We start from the raw sequence: 25877 nt of genomic DNA on the forward strand, positions 1-25877 counted from the left end.
GGAGCACCATGATCTGTAGTACTTGCTGACAATGTTCTATAAATTGCCTCGACTTCCAAGTGGCCAGCAATTTGTTAAAATACCTTGCCTAGGAACATAACTGATTGATTATATTTAGGTCAATAGAAAATAATAGCTTTACTGAGTGCTTACTATGCCAGGCACTAAGTATTTCAATGTGTATTTAATCCTCACAGCAAGCCTATGAGCTAGGCATTAATATCCTCCCCTGTACAGATGAATAAACTGAGGCCCAGAGAAGTGAAGGAAGTAGATGCTTAAAATCAAGCAGAGCTAAGAAAAACTTCTTCAGCAGGTTTTAGATCAAATAAAGCTAAGAAGTGTGAGTCCAGAACTAGTGCTCTTACCCACTGTGTGACTTTGCTGTGAACCAAGCAGTTGGGAAGGCAAGCCCTCCAGACTCTTCCCTCAGAGCCTTTTGACTACATCCTAACATGTTTTTCAAGCTCAGGAGGCTCACTAAAAGCAACTAAAACTGAGATGGCCTCTTGACAGTTGGAGTTGATAATCCATTGCTTTATTACCCCTGTGGCACTTACCTGGAATTTAGACTTTGCACCATCTTCTAAGACTAGAAGCACTAATTATCGTGTAACCTGAGTATTATATAATTACCATCTAACCTTTGCTCAGGACCATAGTGGAAGAAGCCCTTATCTGGCTGGGCTATGCAGCCCTACAGAATCGAGGTGATGCGTTGACCTGTTTGCCCCTGCTAGATGGATGGCGGAAGTTTTTGATCTTTGTATCAGCTTGGCAGCCTGCAGCCGCATAATAGGTATACGGTACAGGCAGCCTGTGGTCACGTTTCACTAATGCCCCGATTTTATACAGCTAATCTGTGGGTTTAGAAACCAGTTAACTAAAATCTCTAGAATGTGTGATGCAAGGTACGTACGTAATTCAATATATATGCCTTGAGCTTCTACGTCACTAGAACAACGAAAACAGGATCCCGGACATCAAGAGAGGGTGTCGAATTGGGGGCTGGCGGGGTCTCAGTTGGGGACAGAAAAGAGAGCATAAGGGTTTCAGATAGAGGCTACCTCGGTACTTAAGCGGCTGCTGTCACGTAAGATTGGGGACGCGCTGACGCACCCGGAAAGCCAAATCATCCCGCCCCCGCGCCCGGCGTCAGTGGCAAAGCGCGGCTTTCTCTGCCTCTCCCGTGCCCACGTGGCCACACGTTGGGGCGGTCTCTGGGCGGGGCCGCGCCGCCGCAGAAACTCCGTTCCCAGGGACCGGGGCCTGCGCACTGCCGCCCGCCCAGCCCCGTGGCTTCCGGGACCCGAATGGGATATGGTGCTGTCTGAGCTGGCGGCGCGCCTCAACTGCGCTGAATACAAGAACTGGGTGAAGGCGGGCCACTGCCTGCTGCTGCTGCGCGGCAGCCTGCAAGGCTTTGTCGGCCGCGAGGTGCTCTCCTTCCACCGCAGCCTGCTCGCCGCCGCCCCCGGCCTGGGCCCCCGCGCCTCCTGCCGCGGCGGCTCCCGGTGCAGCCCGCGTGCCCGCCAGGTGAGTACCTGGCCTGGGACCTGCACACCCTATCCCCGCCCCGAGCGCAGCTTCCGAGTCCCTTCGCGGGGCTGGGCCGTCCGCGACGCCCGGGGATCTGAGGCCCCCGAAGCTGCCCCTCCCTCCGTCTCGGGCCCCTCCTCACCACCGCCCCCTGTAGTTTCAGCCTCAGTGTCAGGTGTGTGCAGAATGGAAAAGGGAGATTTTGAGCCATCACACCAACAGAAATGGAGACGTCCACTGGGGAAACTGCCGGCCGGGACTCTGGCCCGTCGACGCCTGGGAAGTGGCCAAGGTAAGCAAGCACCTGTGGCGGGGAGGGAAGGAGGCGGCGGGTGGTAACCTGGTGCCCAGGAGCGTGGTGAGGTCGTGCCGAAGCTGGGGCCTCACAAAGAGGTGTAGGTCCAGGGAGACTGCAGATTTTGTTTGACCCACTAGGTTTTTAAGTTTTTCATTTCGGGTGTCTCAGTGGTTCGGAGATTATATTGGACCCAACCCACCGTTGGATTTGACCTGTCTGTTAGCTGAAGGCATTTGGGTCTGCTACCGCTGCTTGGAAAGTTATAGGAAGGATTTCAACAAGAGATGCTAGCTAGAGCGATCGTGGGAGCATAAACAGAGAAGAAGAAAACTGTAAGGCGTGTTTGAGGACTCACTCAATAGCTTATTTTGGCTGGCATATAGGGTGCCATGAGGATGGTGGAGGAAGACAAGGGAAGTTAGGGCTAAAATAAGAAAGACCTTAAGTGCCCAACGGAGGAATAAAAAACTTAAGGAAGACAGGGATGGCCTAGGCGGCCAGGTAGGAGACAGACGTGTGTTCAAATTTTGGCAATGTGATTTACTAAACTGGGCTTGTTGAGGAAAGTTTTTGACTTTTTGATGTTTGGCAGAAGCCCAGTGGGGAGTGGGGGGCAATCAAAAGTGGCTTCTTCACACAAATTACCTAGTGGAATCAGTCTACATGTGAGTTAGTGGCAGAAACGGGGCTCAGCGCCTGGGAAGGGGCAATGCCTGGGAAGGCAGCAATCAGAGTTCCAGCGCAGCTGCTGCGGTGTGACAGTGGGCCAGCCTATGTTTCCTCACCTCAAAAACGAGGGAGTTGGACTGTGTAGTGGTCCCCAGACATTTGGATATCGTGACCTGTAAACCACCGCACTCACACATCCATCCCCATTTTCGTTGCCGCCCTAGTTACCAGTTTCTACTTTTACCTGGAGAAGAGAAAAAGTATATTCCTCACTATGACCATTCCTTACCTGTTTGGTGTCCATTGCTGCTTTACACCCTTGGAGTTCTCTTGAAGCCTGTGCCACCTGCTTATGCCAGTCTTTCCGCCCCTGATTGCTGTTGTGTACAGATCTTCTAGTTCGCTGTATTCATATGCCCACCCCAACCACATTCTCTTGGTTCCTGGGCTCCTTACTCTAGCATACTCTGGTCCACTTTACCTCAGCCTCCTTGCATGTTCACACCCTGAGCTTCATCATCACAGGAAATCTCTCCTTTGGCACATTTATTCAAACACCCCTCCCCCCACTCCCAGCCTCCATACTACTTTCGCTTCTTTGAGTTATCCACTGCGTTCTCAGTATCCAGCAGCCTCTGTCCTCCCAGCTTCACTTGGCTCTTTAGCCAACCCAGATTCCGCAGTCCATCATTAAAATCCATCCCTCACAGTTAGCTTTTTCTCGCCTTTCTCTGAACTTGCCTGGCTCAGCTCCAGCCCTGGTGACACTGTCATCTGCTTCTGCTCAGAGGAAGACTCTCACAAGGGAGCTGACTGGTCTCACTTTCAGTGGTGGATCATGAGCCCCAGCAGTCAGGCCATGTCTCTCTAGTAGGCTCTGTTCCTACCTATCCCTCCCCCCCTCACTCCCATTCCTCCATCCTTGCTCCCAGCTGGTGGCCTTGCTCATGTTTCATGGAGTTGACGGATGCCCCCAGACACATACTTCATCATCTTCCCACCAAACCTCCCACTCTTTCTCTGTGTGCACCATCTTCTTCCTTCTGCTACAGAGAGAAGGGTTATCTCCTCTTGTCAGCTTGTCCGTCCAGTGGTATGTCGGATCCTATCGTATCCCACCTGCCCCAGGACTTTGAGTCTTCAGTTATCCACTCTTCCTCCCTCCTGGTTTATTCCCATCACCATACAAACAGCTTTTGTCTTGTCTGGATTTATTTCATTTTTTAAAAGTAAAGGATTAAGCCTCCCCTCCTGTGCCTGACCTCTCTCTGAGTGCCGGCCTCCTCTCCCTGGTGTTACTGCTCAGGCTCGTGGACTTAATACTACCTTTATGCTGGGGGCTCCCAAATTTTTAACCCTAGCCCTGACCTCTCTTCTGAGTTCCAACTGCTTACTTGACACCCCCACTTCCTTATTTCCTGGCACTTCTTATTTATTTCTAAACAGGGCTTGTCATCTTTCCCCCACACCCAAGCCTGCCCCATTCCCTACCACCAGCCACCTAGAATCATTCTTGTTGCATCTCCTTCCCTCTCACGACCCCCTCCCTCAGTTGTACCTGCATCTCCATGTCACAGCTCTCACCCTCTCTTGCCTGGCCTACTGCTGCTACACTGGGCCACTCCAGTTGGTTCTCTGTGTGTATGATCTTTAAATGGGAATAAGATCATTTTATTTCCTTGCCTAAAATCCCTTGGCTGGGTTCCTGATGTCCTTACAAAAACAAAAACCTGTTGCCATCGAGTCAATTCCGACTCATAGCAACCCTATAAGACAGAGTAGAACTGCCCCCTAGCGTTTCCAAGGAGCGGCTGGTAGATTCAAACTGCTGACCTTTTGGTTAGCAGACGAGCTCTTAACCACTATGCCACCAGGGCTCTGATGTCCTTAGAATAAACTCCAAACTCTTTTGCAGAGCCGATGAGGCCCAACATGTTCTGGCCCTGGTTTATTTCTCCAACCTCATTTCCTGTGACTCAGTTAAGAGGCACTAGTGTGTGGTGGCATAGTGGTTAAGCACTCGGCTGCTAACCAAAAGGTCAGCTGTTCAAACTCACCAGCTGCTCTGTGGGAGAAGGATGTGGCAGTCTGCTTCCGTAAAGATTTACAGCCTTGGAAACCCTATGGGGCAGTTCTACTCTGTCCTGTAGGGTTGCTATGAGTCAGAATCCACTTGATGGCAATGGATTTGGTTTGGTTTAGGGTGTGGTGAGAGGCAATAACACGTATGTTTCTAACCAGTGTGCATTAAAATGAAATACAGTGTTAAAAACACAATTTTAAGAAAATGATTTCACTGACAAGACAGCAACAGAGCTTGTATTGTCAGTTTCTATTTCTGAAGATTCGTACTTTAACGTGGATGAGACAGGTGTATATTGATGAGAAAATGCCAGACAGGATGTACCTTATAATGAAAAAGGGAATTATGCCTGGTTTTAAAGCAGCTAAGACCCCTGTGACTGCATTTTCCTCTCAGAAACAGCTTAATTAAGCAGAGTTTTATTTCTTCACTTCCATTGCATTATTTTGCCTGTGATAAATTAGTTAATTTCTTTGTTAACAGTTGTAGCATCTGTAGTAGACTTCTTTCAGAAGGTTGTCATTTCAGCGGCTGATATGGCATAGAAAGGCAGTGATGGTACTGGGCCTTTCCGTGTATGCAAAATTCTTAATTGCAGGAGGTTTAGGTGTACAGTTCCACGACCAGCAGCATGATGCCACTGAACAGTACCATAGGAGGCATTGTGGTTGCTTGCCTCCTGGAATTTATTTATTTTCGAGGAAAGAGTTCTCTTTATTTAGAGTTCTTATTGCAAGTAATTTTTCATATGTCATGTTTTCTTGTCTCTTGGCAGGAATTTACTCTTGAGATACTTAGATTGGTAAAGTGGTGGAATCCAGACATAAGTTTGGAAATATTTCAGTGAAGAAATATGCCTGAGCCTTGCCAGAACATCATTTTTGGAGTTCATGCCATAAAACCCTACTAAAGGCAATATCGTGCTAGAATGAGGAGGCCCTTCTGATAGATCTAGTCTCTCAAACCCTGGGATTCCGTCTGTAACTCTCTGTGATCCTACTCACTCTGCCCCATCAGCACAGTAATTGCCAGCATTTATTGGCATGTTTATTATCAGCACGTGCCAGGCCCTGAGCAAGTGCTTTACCTGCATTCGCTCACTGAATCATCGAAATATCCTTCAAGGTAGATGCGGACAGCTATCCCTGGCTTACTGATGAGAATCTGAGGATAAGCAGCTTACCCAAGGCCACACAGCTAGCAAGTAGCAGAGCTGGGATTTGAATTCAGCTCAGTCGGACTCCAAGCCTATTCTCTTAACTTTACACTACTATACTGACATTTCTCAAGCCATTTACTCCACTTTGGAGTAAGTGTATTATTTTTAAATTCTCTTCTTGAACAGCTCAGCCACTGAAAACGTCACTGCGGGAAAAAATGGTGCTTTCTACTTGTGCTTCCTGCTTGTATGCCATTAAGACAGGACAGAAAATCAGTTGCAGGAGACCTTTGGTCAGGCATCTTCTTATGACGAGGAATAGCCAGAACAGCCCTTTGGTTATTCCCCTTGGCTGAAGCTTAGCTGTGACATTGTTTCTCCACTTGCGTTTTAGACATACAAGGCTCTAACTTGAAACCCCAGGGAATAAGAGAATTTCAGTCATCATTTGAGAAGTACACAAATAATAGTTGCCCCGTCAGCTCCTAGAGTTGGCGGAGACTCAGGAGCCCCTTGTGCTTGCCCGTACTACAGGCCTTCATGCCCCGAGGACTGGCAGACAAAAGAGGACCTGAGGAATGTGATGCCGTAGCTCTTTTAAGTCTCATCAATTCCTGCGATCACTTCATTGTTGATCGAAAGAAAGTCACAGAGGTAAGAGCTGCCAGAAGAAAAACCGTCTAATGAGAGTCAGTCCCTGGGGGGCATAAATGATTAAGCACTCAGCTGCTAACCGAAAGGTTGGAGGTTCTAGGCCACCCTGAGGCACCTTAGAAGAAAAGCCTGGTGATCTACTTCCAAAAGACCACAGCCATTGAAAACCCTGTGGAGCATAGTTCTACTCTGACACACACGGGGTCGCTGTGAGTCGGGATTAACTTGACAGCAACTGTTGTTTTTTTCTTTTAAAGAGTCAGTCAGGTAGGGATTGAAGCAACACACGCTCTGTGATGCTAAGATCGCCATGCAAAAGTAGTACACAGTATCTCCCCGAAACAGTGGTGTGCAAAGGAAGTTAAACTCTGGTTCAAGGTTGGCATCACTAAACTGGCGAGTGGGGTGCATACCATGTGCACGTTCAGTGATGTCCAAGGACCTCTGACCTCAGTGCGAGTACAGTCAAGAGAGTACCCTTTAGTTCTTCCTAATTGCAATTCCCTGACAACTCGTTATTGTGTCGTTTGCCACGAAAATATAGGAACCACCAGTTTCACTTCCCTGTTCTGCCACAAACAGAAGCCAAGGTAATTTTCCTAATTAAAAAGAAACAAAATATGGAGCAATATGTCATTCTGTCAGTTATATGCTAGCATTTGAATCCTGCCCCTCTAAATGTTATCAGCTAAACGGTTGCAAGACCAAATTACATAGAACTGAAGAAAAGATAAACACTTATGAATAAACCATGTCCGAATAGACTGCTGTGCTTGTCAGATTTCCTCTGGGCGATTGAGACTCTGTTTCACCAGACAGTAAGTCTTGCACATGTATTACTCTGCGGGTCATTAGAAAGAGTGTATAGCACACCTGGATTATTTGTACGATGTAGAGACAGTGTATGTATATTTTGCCAGCATGCTAGCCACTGAGAAGGAGCTCTGGTGGCACAGTAATTAAGTGCTCGGTTGCTAACCGAAGGATCAGCAGTTCGAACCACTAGCAGCTCTGCAGGAGAAAGATGTGGCAATCTACTTCCGTAAGGATTACAGCCTTGTTAACCCTGTGGGGCATTTCTGTCTTGTCCTATAGGATTACTGTGAATTGGAATCGACTCAGTGGGCTTGGTTTTGGGTTTGCCAGCCACTGAAAGGACTGAGAATCCTTTTAAATCCTTTTAAATTTTGGCAAAAGTTGATTTTCTTTTCATCATAGTTTCCGTATCAAAAAACTCCTTTGGCCCAACTTCCTGGACCCACCAATATTTTTGCATTGCTGCCTCAGTCTGTGGGTATACTGAAAGCGAATACTCTTTGCTCTTTGACAAGTTGTTTCAGGCTAAGGGATTGGGGGTAAGTGTAAGTGATAGCCAGCCGGTCACGAGATTTCAAGGGCTAAGGATAGGTATAGGTGTGTTTATATTTCTAACTCTGATTCAGTTATTCAAGCAGCAGGGATTTGAACATCCCCTTGCACCTTAACAGCACCTACAAGCAGCCAGGTGGTCATCTCAAGAGCTTCTGGGTGCTTGGGAATCTGTGCCAGGGGCTTACGAAGGGGAAAATGTTGTACCTCTGTTGCTCTGGAATCCTGTGGCCAAAATCTGGCTTATGGTTATGTTTTTATCTGTCATGCCTAATTTTGTTTTTCATTTTCAAAAATCTGAATTTTCAGTTACTCTTGAAAAATCAAGAGGTCTGGCAACATTGGGCTCATATAGCTCCCATGGCAACAAGCCCTGAATGAATAGCAGCTGCCCCTTTAGGTAGGACATCCACTCTCCAGGTTTCCCAATCCCACCACCATGCTTTACTATCTCTCTTGAAGAACCTTGAAGGCATTTCAGTTAGTGGTTCAAGGAGGACTTCACTTGTTAGTATATATGCCCTCAGGACAAGACGAAGTTAAATATGAATCTGACTTGGGGGCTGGAATCCTCAACCCTGGTACAAGTACAAGGAGCCCTGGTGGCACAGTGGTTAAAGCACTTGGCTGTGAACCAAAAGGTGGGCAGTTTGAACCCACTAGCTGATCCTCAGGAGAAAGATGCAGCAATCTGCTTCCATAAAGATTACAGCCTTGGAAACCCTATGGGGCAGTGCTGCTCTGTTCTATAGGGTCGCTGTGAGTTGGAATCGACTCGACAGCAGCGGGTTTGGTTTTTTTGGGTTGGTGCAAGTACACGCCAGATGATACACATGATCCCGAGAAGGTTCTAGCCGTTCTCCTCTGGGGATCACACTTGTGGATTTTGTAGTCAACAGAGCCTTTCTGAAATGTTTCTTTAGACCCACAAAATCTCAGTCTATATCATTGTTTGACTTTGAAGGCTTTTATCCTTTTGTCTTTCTGTAGGTGATTAAGTGTCGTAATGAGATCATGCACTCTTCAGAGATGAAAGTATCTTCTGCGTGGCTTCGAGATTTTCAGATGAAGATCCAGAATTTTCTGAATGAATTCAGGAATATCCCAGAGATTGTGGCGGTATACTCTAGAATAGAACAGGTAAAAATCATATTTAACAGTATTGGCATACAGAACTAAACGGGGAAGAAAACACAGTGACTCATTTAAAATTTGAAGTTTATTAGATCTAAACTAAATTTTAGGTATAAGTAGGAGAAAGAATGCACCCACCTTGCTGACATGAAGTCTAGAATTTTGCTGGGCTGAGGAGCGATCACAGGATGGTATTAAATGGATCCAGTTAATGATGTTTCCTTGTAAATTCTTTGAGTAGTGCACTGGACTAAGTTTTCCATTAAATCAGCTCGTATATTTGTTTGATAATCTAACAGCTGTTGACATCTGACTGGGCTGTTCATATTCCTGAGGAAGATCAACGAGATGGGTGTGAATATGAAGCAGGAATTTACCTGAGTGAAAGCCAAGTAAATGAAATAGAAATGGAATTACTAAAGGAAAAACTTCAAGAGATTTATCTTCAAGCAGAAGAGCAAGAGGTGTTGCCTGAAGAGGTAAAAAAAAAAAAAAAGTATTACAACCACTTTGTGAGTAAACAAATAAAGAAAGGGGCTAGGGAGGAAGAGTAGTTTGTTTTGACATATAGTCAGTTACTATGTTTCTCATTTATAAGTTAAATAATTTCCAGAACTGGTTATTCTTCTAGCACAGAGTAATATTACATTTTAACAAATACGATCAGCCAACATTTGTGTGCCTACTTTGTGCCACAAAGTGGAAACATGATGAGGGCTGACCTAGCTCTGAACAAAGAATTCTGAAGAAAGTGCAGGTCAAGGGGATTGTAGAAAAGGCTTTGCGGAGAGAATGCTGTTGAGCTGGGACTTGGAAAATCAAGTAAGAGTTTGGCACATTGGCAAAGGAAGAAGAACGGTGCTCTTGGCAGAAGGAACAGCACTTGCAAAGGCCTGAAAGAATAGTTTGGGCCTGGGGAACGACAGAACGAGCATAGGAGACACGGTCAGGTCTGAGGGTGGTGAAGTAGCCATATTTTGAAAGGTTTCCTATGCCATGCCAAGTGTTTTTTTTTTTTTTTTTTATTTCCAAAAAGCAGTAGGGGGAAGCAAGAGAGCATGAGATGATCAGACATGGCTTTTAGAAAGTAAACTGTTACGGCAGGTGGTGGTTGGACTGATGTGGATCAAGACTAGCCAGGAGGCTCTTGCAGTCATGTGAGGGTGAGAGGAAGAAGGTATGAACTCGAAGCTGTGGAAGAGGAGCCAGATTCTGGAGGCTTTTCTGGGCAGAGCACATGGATCTTAGTGATGGGTTAGATTCCTTGAGACATGGGATGGGGCTGGGGGAGGTTGGAGAAGGAGGGGGCTAAAGGATCATCAGGGAGTCTAGCTTAGGACAAGGGAGGCTATTGATGGTCTATATTCTGATGAGGAATATAGAACGAATGCCATTTATTATGTGCAAGGTATAAAAGATACAGTAGTGAAATTGTAAGGTTCAGAAATAGTCCAGCACTGGCTGGATTCGGATTCTAGATCGCCAGGAGATCTTGGAAAAATCATTTCATCTCTGCATTCCTCCTTGTCCTAGGAAAGTAGTTTTGCTGGTTACCGCGTTAAACACGGGAAGAGTCTTCATTTAATATAAAATGTGTATGCCATTTGTAAGCCATACTCCTTAGTGGTAAATATGCCTGTATAACTGTTCTGATCATCTTCAGTGCCTTATTCAGCTTGGGGAACTTCTTTAGCACAGGGACTGGAGACTTCTGGTTTTTGGGTGCACCTGCCCGGGCACACCATGGGCATTTAAAACAATGAGTAAGAGTGTGGGCTGTTTGTTCAATCTTCCATTTTGTAAAGACATGTGCTCCATCTTGCTTTATTTGAAAATGACTTTAGAACCAGCGCCAGTTTTCTTCCTGTTGCCTTTTTCAGAACAGAGTAGAGCAAGAGAAGATGACTCTGGGATCAGGCTCACTGCCTCTAACTCCTCATAGTTCTCTCTTCTTTCTTGAGGGAATGGCAGTTCTTTTCCTGTTTGTGTGGGAAAGAGCAAATTCTATCAGTAGCAACATACTGAAGCCAGGAATCTGTATAGTTGAGAGCTGGTGGGAAACCTTGCAATCATCTGATCACACCCTATGCTTTACATGTGAGGCAGTGGCCTCAAGGAACAGGCCCTGACGGGTGCAAGGCTATGTGGCTGGGTATGAGGCTGGCCCAGAGGTCTCCCCGCTCTGGTCCTATGCCTTCTCGCAGGCAGCGTGCAGATTCTGTAGCACCAAGGAGCTGGCAAATGTAAGTTTTGAACCCTAATTATCTCTGTTTTACAGAGAGGAAATAGGGGTTAATCGGCTTGTCCTCTGGGTCACCACGTCTTTGGATGGAGTTGATAAATTCTCATGCTTCATGCTTTCTGTTCAGTAGAACATGGCATTTCTCTTAATGTTTCAATTGATCAAATGTAACTTAGGGTGGATTGGCATGTATCTCTAAGATGTTAAAGGTTGGCTTTCCAGGGTGTGGACCTAGATCTCTTTTGAAAGTTCAGTGCCATATATAATCCATGTTCTTTAGGGTTAGTGTCCAAAGTTAGAGGATTCAATAAGACCAAATTTCAGTGTCATCAATTGTAAGACATATCATTAGTTCAGTGACTTCTAAGAAAGGGGGGAAAATGTTGTCAGTTAATTGTAAGATGCTGTCAATAGTAAGGTGCATTCGTACCTGAGATGTTAAAATATGGAAAAAAATGTGCATCTGGGAATCAAGAGATACAGTGGTTGTATTACGGTTATGGGACTTTTTCTGTGACTGTTTAACAAGGTGTGTTTCTGTTTTTTATTATAACAGTAGGGGTAGGGTTGGAAGGCTAAGTTGAAAAAAGGGTTAATGGAGGTGATCTGGCGTGACAGTTCCAGCAAACACCACGGAGCATGGGAAGGGTGGACCGCAAGACTCCCCCAGGAGTGCCAAGGAGCGTGTGGCAGAGAGAGTTCATCATTTCCATTCTTTTCTGTTAGTTTGATGAGCCTTAATGGTATATACAACTATTTTTAAAAATTATTAAAATACATTGTGCATGAATAACTGATTGTAAAACGCTTTCCGCTCTGGAGCCAAATTGGAGCAGCAGCTGCTCAGGCCCCTCGGGCACCCAGGCACACCGTGGAGTGTGTGTCCACTAGGGCCCATCTACAGCAGAATCCAGCTTCTACCCAGTAGCCTTTCATACAGTCCGCCAGCCCTTGGTGTTCTGTTAGGATCTTGGGGTTTAAAAATCCAGCTGAAGAACATTGAGGGCAGTAAAAGCCTTAAAAACATAATTTGCATATTCTTTAAAATCATTACTGGTTTCTTAGACCCTGGTGAGGGAACCCCCTTCACAGAGATCCATGGGGAAGTGCTGTGAGAAGGGGCAGTGACAGAGTATACTCGAAGCAGTAGGGGATAGTTTATCTGTTATAGCCCAGAAATAGTTACTGAGTGCCCACTGTGTACCAGGCACAGTTCTAGAAGCTTGGTGTACATCAGCAATGGAAGCAGACAAAGATCCCTGCAGGTGGAGACAGACAATAAACAATAAGCACAATAATTATGTGGTTAGAAGGAGAACTACGGTGTAGAGCAGAGTGGGGGGTGGTCAGGAGTGGCAGAGTGGGGACGAGTAGCAGGTTGTGTAGGATGGTCAGGGTGACATCACTGAGAGGATGCAACTTAGTGATACCTTAAAGGAGGGAGAATCAGCCCTCGGCATATCTGGCGGAAGAGCCTTCAGACAGAGGGAACAGCAAGCCGAGCAGTGGGGCCAGAGCAGAGTGAGGGAAAGAATACTGGACAGGAAGGTCAGGGAGGTGCAAAGGGAGGAGGGAGCAGGTCACATTGGGCCTAGTGAGCCATTGGAAGGACCTCAGCTTCTACTTGGAGTGAGACGGGAACCTTTGCAGAGTTCTGAGCAGAGGAATGATAAACGGAGCACAAGCTGCTGGGTTGAGGACGCCTGGGTGGCAGGGGTGGGGAGGGGCAGAGACAGATGCAGGGAAGCTGCTGCAGTAGTCCAGGCAGAGATGACGGCGAGCTAGACCAGGTGGTGAGAAGGTGGATGGATGTGGCATGTGAGAGAAGGAGAGGCATCAAAGACCATGCCAAGAGTTTTGGCTTAAGTGATGGGAAGGATGGAGTTGCCAAGCACCTTTGGCTGGAAGAGTGCCCGGTACATGGTAGTCTCAATAAACATTTGTTACATGAGTGAAGGGAGGCAAGAATATACTAGACACAATGCTAACTGCTTTTAGTTTATTATTTCTAATCCTCACTATGCCACCAGGGTTTCCATTCAATCCATAGCACTATTAAAACAGGAAAACCTATCAGCATTAAAACTGCATTCCACCTCTAAAACCAGATCCTACAAAGAGACTTGTCACTTGGGCAAAATGCCACAAGTACCGGGTTAGTTACTGCAGCATGGTTTGTCTTAGCAGAAAGTTTGAAATAATATGTTAAAATGTGGAACATCCACAACTGAAATACTATGTAGCCATTTAAAAAAAAAAAAACGAGGCCACTGTTTATGTTCTGATATAGAAAAGATCTTCAGCATCTAAGCAAGTGGAAGAACAGTGTCTCCATTTGTGTTTTTCAAAATGTGTATACCTATATACACATGTGCTCACATGTAAATGCAGAGAGTATCTGGAAAATACACAAGAAACTGTTCATCATAGTTGCCTCTGGGGAGAGGAGCTGGGTTACTGGGACAGGGTTGGGAAGAGGACTTACTTGTTAACCATGTACCCTTGTGTTCATTTTGAATTTTGTACCATGTATATTTATTATCCTTTTATATGTGTGTACCACGTATATTTATTATCCTTTTATATGTGTATGTGTGTGTAAAAATTTAAAAATAAATAAAGCACTTTCTTCATAGTGCAGGAAGTTTTAAAGCAACAGTATATACACAAGCAAACGCCCCACTGTGTGGTCCCAGAACTAGGATTGTTTTGTTTTGTGTTTTGTTTTTTTTTTTAACGCTTGTCTGTGGGCAGCTGCCAGTAGGCAAAGTTTCTGTCTCCCTTGCTGGACGCATGAGCAGGAGCCAGTCTTGGAGCTAATAAGTTTTTCACTGAATTACAAATCTACTAGAAAATGATCTCAGCCGTACATTGTATGGTTTCCTTCTTGCAGACTTCGACAAGACTGGAAATGGTGAAGGAATTTCTGAGAAACAATGAAGATCTTAGAAATAGTCTTACAGAAGAGATGCAGAAGCTAGACAGCCTCCACCTCCAGCATCAGAAACGGGACTCAAAGGAGCCTAGTGGGGAGATGCCTAAAGAGAGGGCCTGAGGTAAGTTTAGGCATATGATTTTAATAAGGACAGAATAGTCTCATCCCTTATATGAACACACAACTTTTTCTAATCCGAGGTTTCCTTATGCGTTTGTGGTTTGAAAGAAAGGACACTGAGCCCCGGGTGCTGTTTCCAGCGAATGGTTCTTACGTCTCTGCAGTAATTCAGTATAACAAATTCCCTGTCAACTTCGTTTAGGCAAATGCACCTGAAGTCATTGGTCCTGTCTTAAGTGAATCAACTTTATAACAGAGGCAAAAATCGTATCAGCCCTAAAGTATAATTGACCAGTGATGCCTAGCTCTTAGCTGAGGCATTAATGTTGTTGTGTTGTTAGGTGCTGTCAAGTCAGTTCTGACTCGCAGCTACCCTGTATACAACAGAACGAAACATTACCCGGTCCTGCACCATCCTCATGATCATTGCTACGTTTGAGCCTATCATTGCAGCCACTGTGTCAGTCCATCTCATTGAGAGTCTCCCTCTTTTTCACTGACCCTCTGCTTTACCAAGCATGATGTCTGTCTCCAGGGACTGGTTCCTCCTGATAACATGTCCAAAGAATGAGACGAAGTCTCGACGTCCTTGCTTCTGATGAGCATTCTGGCTGTACTTCTTTCAAGACAGATTCGTTCGTTCTTCTGGCAGTCCACGGTGTATATTCAGTATACTTCGCCAACACCATAATTCAAAGGCATCAACTCTCCTTCGATCTTTGTTCATTGTCCAGTATTAATAGCATTAATAGCAACTGGTTAATTCTCATAGGAAAACTTTTTAAAATAAGTAACTGTCTTTAGCACTTTACTGTTTTTCGTCAAATAAAGAAAATTAAAATATCTTCTTTCATTTTAGGTTGTCGTTTGACAAAAAATCAGGCATGTTCTGTGACAGCCAGCACAGCTTCCATCTCAGCCATCCTTTCCTGGGCCAGAGGAAAAACGTACGAGAGTATTCACACAAACAGTCTTTCCCTGGACTTTCCTTTGGTGCTTTGGGAGTGTTTGTTTTAAAATATTTATAAGCTTGGAGTTGTATAATCTACACTGATTAAAAAAAAAAGTATTAGATACTCTTGGGCCAAAACTTGCTACTATCCAGGAATTTTTTTTTTTCTATTTAAAAGATGAGATTTTTTTTTTTATTGTGGTAAATTTATATAAGGAGCCTTGGTGGCACAGTGGTTAAGCACTCGGCTGCTAACTGAAAGGTCAGCGGTTCAAACCCACCAGCTGCTCCGTGGGAGAAAGATGTGGCAGTCTGCTTCCGTAAAGATTACAGCCTTGGAAACCCTGTGGGGCAGTTCTACTCTATCCTATAGGGTTGCTATGAGTCGGAATCAACTAGATGGCAGAGGTTTGGTAAATTTATATATAACAAAACATTTGCCATTTCTTAAGTGTACAATTCAGTGACATAAAAGGTGAGATTTTTTTCTGGTCCTAAACTAGTCGCTTACCATAGTAAAGGCTGTGTTTGGCCAGTCCTGTGCTGAGGCAGAGCAGCCTTCCCCCAACCCCTCCCCATTCTACTACTTCCACGTGCATACTTCTGTAGAAGAGATTGCCGCAGGGGTGCGCACGAGAGGAGGCTCACAGCAGCGTGGTTAAGCAGCCATCAGGAGGAGACTGGTTAAACAGATAAAGCACATCCTCACTGCAGAACAGTATGCAGCTGTTAAAAAGAATGAGGCAATGCTACAGTGCAGTAATATGGAATGATCTCTGAGATACAAGAAGTAGAAAAACAAAATGCTTAATAATGCATAGCATACTGTAATGATATTTATATTTTTAAATAACAGGTCTGGAAAGTTGCATGCTTTTCCCAAGTTTTTTTGCTTTGTTACCTCTGGGAAAGGAAGTAGACGAGGGGGTGTGGGGGGCGGGGGGCGGGCAGGGGTTGGTTAGAAGGAACTTGCTTTTCTAGTTTATATATACCCATATGAAATTTTTACCACAAACATGCACTCTTGTATTTTGAAATTTTTTAATTAAAATTTTTAATTTCAAAATAATAGACATGAACAATAAAATTCAAACTTGCAAGACTTATGTGTCACATTTCCTGGACTGTGTTATAGCCTCCTCTCTTGGGGTCAACTCCAGCTCCTGGGGCACTTGTGAATCACAGGGTCATGAGAAGTAGCCCAGTAAGTGGGTTCCTTTCCACATAGGGCTGTCTTCGTTTCATCTTGGACTGCCTTGTCTTCAGCCAGCAATGTGATTTGCTCTTAGCCATTCCCTGGCACACCATATGTGGTTCATAGTTTTGAAAGACTCAGGAGAAAATTTGTTTTAGCATTATAGTTGCAAAGATAAGGCAGTTCTTTGTATTTTAGCCTGTTCTTTACCAGGAAGACATTACATATTAAACTCAGTATAAAACACCTGAATTCTGGGAAATAGCTAGTATGTGTCGGTGACGAAAACGTCTGGGAAAATAACTCTGCCAGTTTGGAAAATGTCATTGGATTCATAAAGTAGTGATCGAGATCTGTAGATAGTTTAAGTTAAATTGTCAAGGTCAGAAGGAGTTGGTTACATTTGAATTTTGAAGATTTTGAAATGATTGTTACCCTAATGATTTGAAAGATCTTGCTTTTAAAGTATCACTTATATGGCTTTAAGCACTAATATTCTAGGCAACAAAGGGTTAGATCTTAATAGAGTGGGCACTGCATTAGGGTGGAAATGTTGTACCCTTTTGGATATTTTCTCTGATCATTTTGCCCTCTAAATTATAAATGTAGAGTGATAGGAAGTTATCAGCAGAGATTACCCTTCTTTCCCTTACCAAACTAATTAAAAACCTACCTGTTAGACAGTGACCGTTTATTGAAATATACTCAAATTACAGAATACATCTTGTAAGATAAACTTAAGAATATATTAATTTCTTCATGTGTAATACTCAGTGAAGTCAAAGAATGTTCTTTAAATGTTTCAATAAAATACGATTTCAGAACTTTAAAAATGGTTTTTAGAGAGACATAACTTTAAATGCTTGTATTACTTTAAAAAGAATAGGAGAAAATAAAAGAAGTGTAGATCTTAAGATCTTGGTTAGAAAAATAAAAGGAAGGAAATAATAAAGATGAAAGCCGCAATAAATATATTAGAAACCGTTAAAAATCAGAAGAATATAAACAAGAGTTGGCTCGTTGAAGAGTCTAATAAAGGAGACAAATCTCAGGCAAACTTAATTTTTAAAAAAGAGCAAAAACTGTAAACAAGAAAATCGGAATAGGAAAAGAACAAGCATAAAAACCACAGTTAAAAATATTGAAAATATTAAAGAAAATTTTAGGCTACTGATAAATAATAAAAATATTTCATTTAATTAATGATTCTTTATTTTACCTAACAAGCACTACTGGCCACATTTTAAGACTAAAACAACTGAGGCGCAAGGAATTTAAGTTCAAACGCTTGAAGTGTTAGAGACAAAGTATGAGCCCAGGTCTTACTTTGACACCATAGCTCTGATGTTTTCCCTACACCACATTGTCTGAGAGGCCTCACAGTCTAGAACCTTAACATCAAACGTCAGAATCCTATCTTTTTGCCAACACATCTTTGCCACCTGACGTGTCTGTCTATCTCAGGGAAGGATACAGCTGTATGTCCTGCTGCCCAAGGCAGACTTCCGGAGGTTATGTTACTTAGTCCACCATTTCCCTCAACTACTGCTTGCAACAGCTACAATTTGTTTTCATTTCCGTGCCTTCATTCCGTTCCTGTAGCCTCAGGCCTGCTCATGTTCTCTGTGGATTGTTGCATGTGACCCCTAACTCTTCTCCCTTCTTTTAGTCCTGTCCACTCGTATCTCCTCAGTGGGACCTGCTTTGAAGTCTCTTCATACCCCAGGGTGGTGCAAAGGGTTAATACTCTTGGCTGCTAACCAAAACATTTGAGTTTTGAGTTCACCCAGAGGCCCTTCGAAATATCTGATGAGCTACTTCCAAAAAATCAGCTGCTGAAAACTCTATGGGGGTACTGTTCCACTCTGACAAACATGGAGTTGCCACCAGTCAGAACTGACTCAATGGCAACTGGCATTGGCACTGTTAGACATCAAAATGTTTCTGATAATATTCACCTCATTTCTTTGCACCCATACCTCCAGTCTGTTGAAAGCACTTGGATATTGATCGTGTCACAGGCATATTAATTTCCTCCAAACCTGGCATCATTAGCAAACTTGATGTGCATGCTTTCTGTCATTGTACAGGTCTTTGATAAAAGCGATGAACTACATAGTCATGGCCAAATACGGCGCCCAGAGGAATCACATTAGACATGGACCTCTGTTGATATCGACACATTAATCAACCACCACGTACAACTGTTCAGTCGGCTACAAATCCATTTGTCTCATCTGGACCATATTTATCCATCTTGTTCACAAAGTTATCATGAGATACTTGAAAAAGTCTTCTTAAATTCAAATTACACAGTCTGTAACCTTGTCTTGAAGCTTGGCACAAACTAAGGAGCATGGATTATGAATTAAGAAATCTGGATTTTATTCCCACCTTCCTCTTACTTTCCACCAGGCGATGAATTACCCCAGAGTACAGGAGGTTTCTGCTCATCAACAGAGACCATCAAAAAGAAGCAAGGCCAGTCTTGTATGGGTTAAACTCAACTGTTTTTATATGTAAATTGAGCTCATTTGTAATACTTGAGTGGAATCATACTGTGTTTCCATCAATATTTTTTTCACTTCAAAATGCTCATTCTAAATTTTCAGTTTGAAGATATATCTCCACAAATAAAAAATAAACACCACAAAGCATTTATTTATATCATCTTTGCTAGATGTTCTTTCTTATAAAACAGTCAACCAGTAGAATCCATCCTATGCCTTGTGTGTGGTCCATGAATCCTTATACAGGCTATGACTAATCAAGCAGCTGTCAACATAATCTGACATTTGTTATGCCCTTTTCTGCAATTGCATTATTTTTTTTGTTCAGCTTTATTTTCTGACTGTTCTTTTTAGCATTAAAATGCTGCTATGGCAATTATGAGTCAGAATCAACTCGAGGCAACTAACAATATAGCAATTATAGTTGTTTTTAAATAATAGAAACTGTAACATTGGGAAGAATCATAACTTGATGAAACAGTGTAGGATGAGAGAGAATTAGCCAGAACATTTGGAGGACGAGGGAAGTGTACAATTAAAGGCTAAAGAAAAGTTCGACATGCGAGGAGGTCACATAGTCTAACACTACAGGCAGGTCTAGTACAATAAGAGTGTCATGGATTGAAATGTGTCCCCCCAAAGTATTTGTCAACTTGACTTGGCCATGATTCCCAGTATTGTGTGATTGATTTTCTTATGTGTTGTAAATCCTATCTCTATGATGTTGATGAGATGGGATTAGCAGCAGTTATGTTAATGAGGCAGGACTCAGTCTACAAGATTGGATTGTGTCTTGAGTCAATCTCTTTTGACATACAAGACAGAGAAGCAAGCAGAGACATGAGGACCTCATACCATCAAGAAAGCAGCAGTGCTGGTAAACCAGAGATGCCATCAACCTGAGACCAGAAGAACTAGGTGGTGCCCGGCTACCACCAATGACTGCCCTGACAGGGAACACAACAGAAAGTTCCTGATGGATCAGGAGGAAAGTGTGATGCAGAACTCAAATTCACATAAAAAGACCAGACTTAATGGTCTGACTGAGACTAGAGAAACCCTCAAAGACATGGCCCCCAGACTCTGTTAATCCAGAGCTAAAACCAGTCCCGAAGCCAACTCTTCAGACAAAGATTAAACTAGACTATAAAACATAAAATAATACTCGTGAAGAGTGTGCTTCTTAGTTCAAGCAGATACACAAGACTAAATGGGTGGCTCTTGTCCAGAGGCAGGATGAGAAGGCAGAAAGGGACAAAAGCTGGTTGAATAGACATGGGAAACCAGGGTGGAAAGGCAGAGTGTGCTGTCACATTACAGGGATTGCAACTAGTGTCATATAACAATATGTGTATAAATTTTTGTATGAGAAATTAACTTGAGCTGTAAACTTTCACCTAAACCACAATCAAAAAGAAAAAAAATCTCAAAAAAAAAGAAAGTAGTGCTGGGAGAGGAGCGCGTCCTTTGGACCCAGGGTCCCTGTGCTGAGAAGCTCCTAGTCCAGGGGACGACTGATGACATGGACCTTCTTCCAGAGCTGACAGAGAGAGAAAGCCGTCCCCTTGTGATGACACGCTGAATTTGGACTTGTAGCCTACTAGACCATGAGAGAATAAATTTCTCTTTGTTAAAGCCATTCACTTGTGATATTTCTGTTACAGCAGCACTAGATGACTAAGACAAAGAGTATTATCTCATCAGAACATTATTTCTGCAAGAGGAGATGGACACACCAAAACTATAGAAACCACACATACACATAGGTGGACTAATGCAAAACTTAAGGGGCCTATACTGCGTATATTGTAAGGGAGTTGACAGAATCCAGGGGCTTTACAAGGGAATTAATAAAGAAGGAAAGATGTGGGAATGGGTGTGAGGAAAGGGGTAGCATTTTAACTCAGATGAAATAACACATGCTATGAGTTCACATCAAATGGGGAAGAAGATAAAGAAGATTCCTGATGAGTATCTGTACCCTACACAAATTCAAACAAAATAGAAAAATTAATGTGTATTTTATATATACAGAAAATTAAAAAAATAATTTTTAAAAATTAAAATTAAAAAATTAATGTGTATTATATATTAAAAAATGGTTTTTATTACTGCATTATCACTTGAATTATCTAAAATATTAAGAGCTACCACTATCTTCTAGCGGCTTCTTTCCTGCTTCTGAAACCCATGCTCTGTGATGGTATGTACACATTAGTAATGACCACAAAACTGTAAACTGAGCATTTTGTGGCATATCTTTGCGGAGGTGGACAATGACCTTACATGGTTTATTACTTTCTACTGTATTTCAGAAAGACATGAGAATTCTTATTTCAGAACCATGTGTGGCAGCCAGCCTCCAAGATGGCTCCCAATGATCCCTGCTTCCTGGTATTCCAACCCTTGTATTATTTTCCCACAGTGTATCAGGGTTGGTCTGTGTGACCATTAGAACATAGACTATGGCTTCCATCTTGGGCTCTCTCTCAGACAACTTGCCCTGGGGGAAGCCATGTTGTGAGCAGCCCTGTGGAGAGGCCCATGTGAGAAGGAATTGAGGCCTCCTACAATCAACTGGATAAATGATCTTGGAAGGTGATCCTCCAGGCTGAGAGACCCTGAGGCAGAAGCACTCAGCTAAGCCACTCCAAGATTCCTGACCCTCAGAAATTATGTAGGATAATAAATATTTATTGTTTTAAGCTGTTAAATTTCGGGGTGATTTGTAACATAGCAATAGATAGCTAATACTTTGCCATAGTTTTCTTTCCCCCGTATGCAGAGTATGAAACACAGAGACTCCCTGCAAAGAGGACTTCTGCTCAGATGCCACAGAAGATAAAGGAGACTCTATCAGAGTTCCACTAATGTTGTGCCTGTCTTACCCAACAGCCTTTCAGATACAGTCACGCATCAATTATTGTCCCCCATACGTTCTGTGAAATAGGATGTTATGCGATTCGGATGTTGTGTGAACACCATGTTATATACAGGCAGTCCCCTGGGTTCTGTGCCCAGCCCCACCTGCTGTTCCGCCCACCTGCCTGAGAACTGGGGGGATTGGGATGCACCCTGGAGCCCTGCTGCTCGTTCACTCTGGGTGTTTGAGGTCTTTAAAACCATTAGGGGGAAATAATAAAAGGAGATCTGCTTTCTCTTTAAAAAAAAAAAAAAAAACCTTATGAGACCGCAGATGTGTATGTCGTGGGACATTCATTGCCCAAACACATTATATGGCACATGCCTGTATTGCTTTCAATTCCTTTGCATTTGAAATGTTTATCAAAGGCAGGGTTTAAGCACTCCTAAACACATACATGAGGGGGCAGTGGCAGTTCAGTGGTAGAAATCTTGCTGTCCAGGCATGAGACTGAGAGGGTCAATTCCTGGCCAATGCACCTCATGCGCAGCCTGTCAGTGGAGGCTTGTGTGTTGCTACAATGCTGAATAGGTTTCAGTGGAGCTGTCAAACTAAGATGGACTGGGAGGAAAGGCCTGGTGATCTGCTTCCCAAAATCAGCCAGTGAAAACCCTATGGATTACAATGGCCTGATCTGCAACTCATCATGGGGATGGCGCATGACTAGGCAGTGTTTCATTCTTTGTACGTGGGGTTGTCATGAGTAGGGGGCCAACTCAACAGCAGTAACAACAAACACATACATTGAGATTCCCCAGTACGCCGCTCTGGACCTGCATTCCCCAGAGGAAAAGGCAGGTGAAGATTTTGGATCAAATCCAAGAGGGCAGCCCTCTGCTGCAGAGGTTAAGGGCCTCACACCCACAGCCCCACCCTTTTCTTCCCTCCTCTCATGCTCTCAGGTTTAAGTCAGTAGTAGCACACACAGGATTTCTAGGGGGATACTCTGGACTAATGTGGTTGATCATGGGTCCTCACCCCCAACCCTAGCTCGTGTCCAACACAGGGTGAAAGGTTAACCATTTTTAGGGATGAGGAAAGGAGGAAAGAATTCTGATTTTTATTGTTTTTATTTTCTATTTACCTAGACTCTAGGGCTGACAGCAACCGTCCTTAGAGCTGTGTATCCTGTTTCCAAGGAAGATTCTGTAATTGTTCTCAGTCACAAAGAGATTCTAGGTTCCCTTAATGTACTCCTTAAAAGTCTAAACTGGATTTCACTGAATTTAAACACTTTGAAGTTGTGTGTGTGTGTATACCAAAACAAGTAATAGAAACATGGTCTCAAGAGAACTTTAAAAAACAAAAAACTGAGTTAGTGGATAGTTTGAAGTGTCTTTCCCATTAAAACAGAAAAACAAAAAGTCTTCCTTCCCCATATAAACTAACCCTCAAGTTGCAGGTCCCATGAAGAGGAAGACCAGTTAATCTACCCTCACCTCTAAAAACATTTGATTTCCAGTTCACAAAATAAGCAAGACCCAACAACTTTAGTCGGTGCTATTTTCCATTTTTTTATTAACCAAACGGCAGGTTTAAGTCAGACTCGCACTGTTGTAGAGTCAAAACCAAAGCTTTAACTGTTTTTTTCTGTAGGAGAAATTTAATGCTTGCAAGATTCGATCACTCTCAGTCATATAAGGAAGTCATTTTGGGGACTGAGAAGCAGGGGCGGCAGACGCCTGGCTGGAGCTGGTCGCTGAAGGGTCGTGAGAGTCGGCAGGGGTGGTCATTCCGATGCTACCATAGTGGTACAGTAGGTAGCGGGTCCCCTGAATACTCTGCGCCACCACGTTGGCGCCGTGACACGCCATCAGCAGCAAGTTTCGAGGCTGTACTCGGTAGGCGAAGCGCATGAAAGCCAACGAGTAGAAAACGAGCGCTGTCGTCATGCGGCCGCTGATTATCTCCGGGGACGCCCTCATGTCCTTGAAGGCTGCCAGTGGAAGGCCCCAGTTGGCCACAGGACCCCAGAAGTGCGTGCTAGCCAGGTATTCCCGGAACTCCTTGGTCTGCACGTAGTCCCTCGCCCGCCGCACAAGTGTCGCCACCGCCGCCATGATGGTTGAGCAGTGGGAGCGACAACGGACAACAAGCCCACAATGACGTGGGGGCTCGAGGCGCTTTGAACCCGCGGCCGACCCTGACGCGGCCTGCGCCAGCAGCCGCCCGCGTTCTGATGGCCGTACAGTGCGCAGGGCAACACGTGCCGCTGTCGCGTTGGGGGCCGGACGGCGGCCTCGTGCCTTCACCAGACTGCCGTAAAGTGCATCGAGCTGCGTGTGGCCGCTTGGAAGACCTTGAAGCCCTCAGGGGCCCGTGGGCCATCGAGGGCGGTGAGGGTCAGGCTGTTTCCCATCCTTTCTATTTTTGAGCTGTGCAGTGGGATACTTAGCTTGTTCTGTCCAGTCTGTGGACGCTGTTGACTAGATGTTGATAAAAAAAATTCCTCGGTTACAGAATTTAAGTCCTTACAAAATTTGCCTTGGTGTTACTTGCAAACATAGTGACATTTCACCCCTAAAAAGTTAAGCATCTGTCTCTTAAGAACAAGGACAGTCTCCTACTTAACCACAATACAACAATCCACTCAGATAATTAACATTTAGCACAATAGTACTATTATCTAATATGCAGTGCACTTTAATTTTATAGCTTTTTGTGACTTTTTTCTGTTGAAGGTGGGAGATCCAGGATCCAATGAAGGCTCACATTTAGCTATCATCTCCTTCAGGTTAAAGGTCCCTGCGTGGTGCAAATGGTTTGCACTCAGCTAGTTGCCAAAAGGTGGTCAGTTGATGCGTGGAGGAAAGAAAGGCCTGGCAATCAGCTTCCATAAAGATTACAGCCATGAGTAAGAATCGACTGGAGGGCACAAGACAACAACAATCCTATTAATCTCCTTTAATCTAGATCAGTTCCCCAGTTTATTTTGTCTTTCGTGGCATTGACGTTTTTGAAGAGTCCGAGCCAGTGGTTGTGCAGAATGCCCTTTATTTGGATTTATCTGTTTTCTCATGATCAGATTTAGGTTAAACATTTTTGGCAAATATACAACACAGGTGATGTTGTGTTCTTAGTGAATCACATTGCGAGGCACATGTGTTTCTTGGTTCCATATCCACCAATATCACTGGTGATACTAAGTTTGATCGCTTGATTAAGGCGTTGTCTGCCAAGTTTCTCCATTGTAAAGGTATCTTTTCCCCTCTGTAATCAATAAATGGAGCCCTGATGGCATAGTGGTTAAGAGCTCGGCTGCTAACCAACAGGTTGACAGTTCAAATCCACCAGCCCCTCCTTAGAAACAAACACTATGGGGCAGTTCTACCCTGTCCTATAGGGTCACTATGAGTAGGAACTGACTTGTCGGCACCCCACAACAACAATCAATAAATAATCTAGGGTGAGCAGCTTTGACAGTGTATGAATATTCTATGTTCCAACAGTCTTTCAGGTAATAATTTTAACATCCGTTAATGAAAATTCTTAATGACAAAACTGATTACTTTCCCAATGTTTTCTATATTTTTTGGTGATGCAACATCACAGTCAAGATACCCTGACAGAACACTAGAATCTGTAATCCTTAGGCAGATATTGCCATTGTCCTAGTAATGTCCTGGATAGCCATTTTGTCTTTCTAGTCTAGGATCCAGTCCAGGATCACAGCTTACCTTTAATTGTTCTCTCTTTAGTCTCCTTTAGTCTTGGAACAGTTCCTCAGCCTTTGTCACTCAGGACCTTGACAATTCAGAAGAGCACAGGCCAGCTCTCTTGTAGACTGTCCTTCAATTGTGGTTCATCTGACATTTCCTCATGACTACCTTCAGAGTATTCATGTTTGAGCAGAGCACCCCAAAAGCGATGTGTCCCCAGTGCAAGGCACATGCTGTCTGTCCGTCTGTAATGTTTAGTGCTCACCAGTTTCTCCACTGAAGTCAGTATTTTTCCCTTTGTAATTAACAACTGGTGAGGAAATACTTCAAGACTATGTAAATATTTAACCTCTTAGTTTTCACATCCATTGACGATTCTTGCCTGAATCAAGTATTATTATACTGGTTGCAATATTTTAGTTTGTAAATGATTTTTT

At 43.8% G+C, this 25877-nt stretch overlaps 2 protein-coding genes across 2 annotated transcripts; one reads left to right on the plus strand and one right to left on the minus strand.

Moving 5' to 3' along the window:
• The first annotated feature begins 1301 nt into the window (after window positions 1–1301).
• Window positions 1302–15337, plus strand: CUNHXorf38 (chromosome unknown CXorf38 homolog). Its single transcript, XM_004376958.2, has 7 exons — window positions 1302–1536; window positions 1697–1831; window positions 6283–6402; window positions 8761–8910; window positions 9204–9383; window positions 14040–14202; window positions 15061–15337. Exons 1-6 carry the CDS (start codon window positions 1321–1323, stop codon window positions 14199–14201), a joined length of 963 nt encoding a protein of 320 aa, XP_004377015.1. The 5' UTR covers window positions 1302–1320; the 3' UTR covers window position 14202; window positions 15061–15337.
• A 7584-nt stretch (window positions 15338–22921) lies between these two features.
• Window positions 22922–23841, minus strand: MPC1L (mitochondrial pyruvate carrier 1 like). Its single transcript, XM_004376959.2, has one exon. It carries the CDS (start codon window positions 23839–23841, stop codon window positions 23428–23430), a length of 414 nt encoding a protein of 137 aa, XP_004377016.1. The 3' UTR covers window positions 22922–23427.
• Between the last annotated feature and the right edge of the window lie 2036 nt (window positions 23842–25877).

Source organism: Trichechus manatus, unplaced genomic scaffold, assembly GCF_000243295.1.
Source record: "Trichechus manatus latirostris isolate Lorelei unplaced genomic scaffold, TriManLat1.0 scaffold00046, whole genome shotgun sequence".
Classification (NCBI taxonomy): Eukaryota; Metazoa; Chordata; class Mammalia; order Sirenia; family Trichechidae; genus Trichechus; species Trichechus manatus.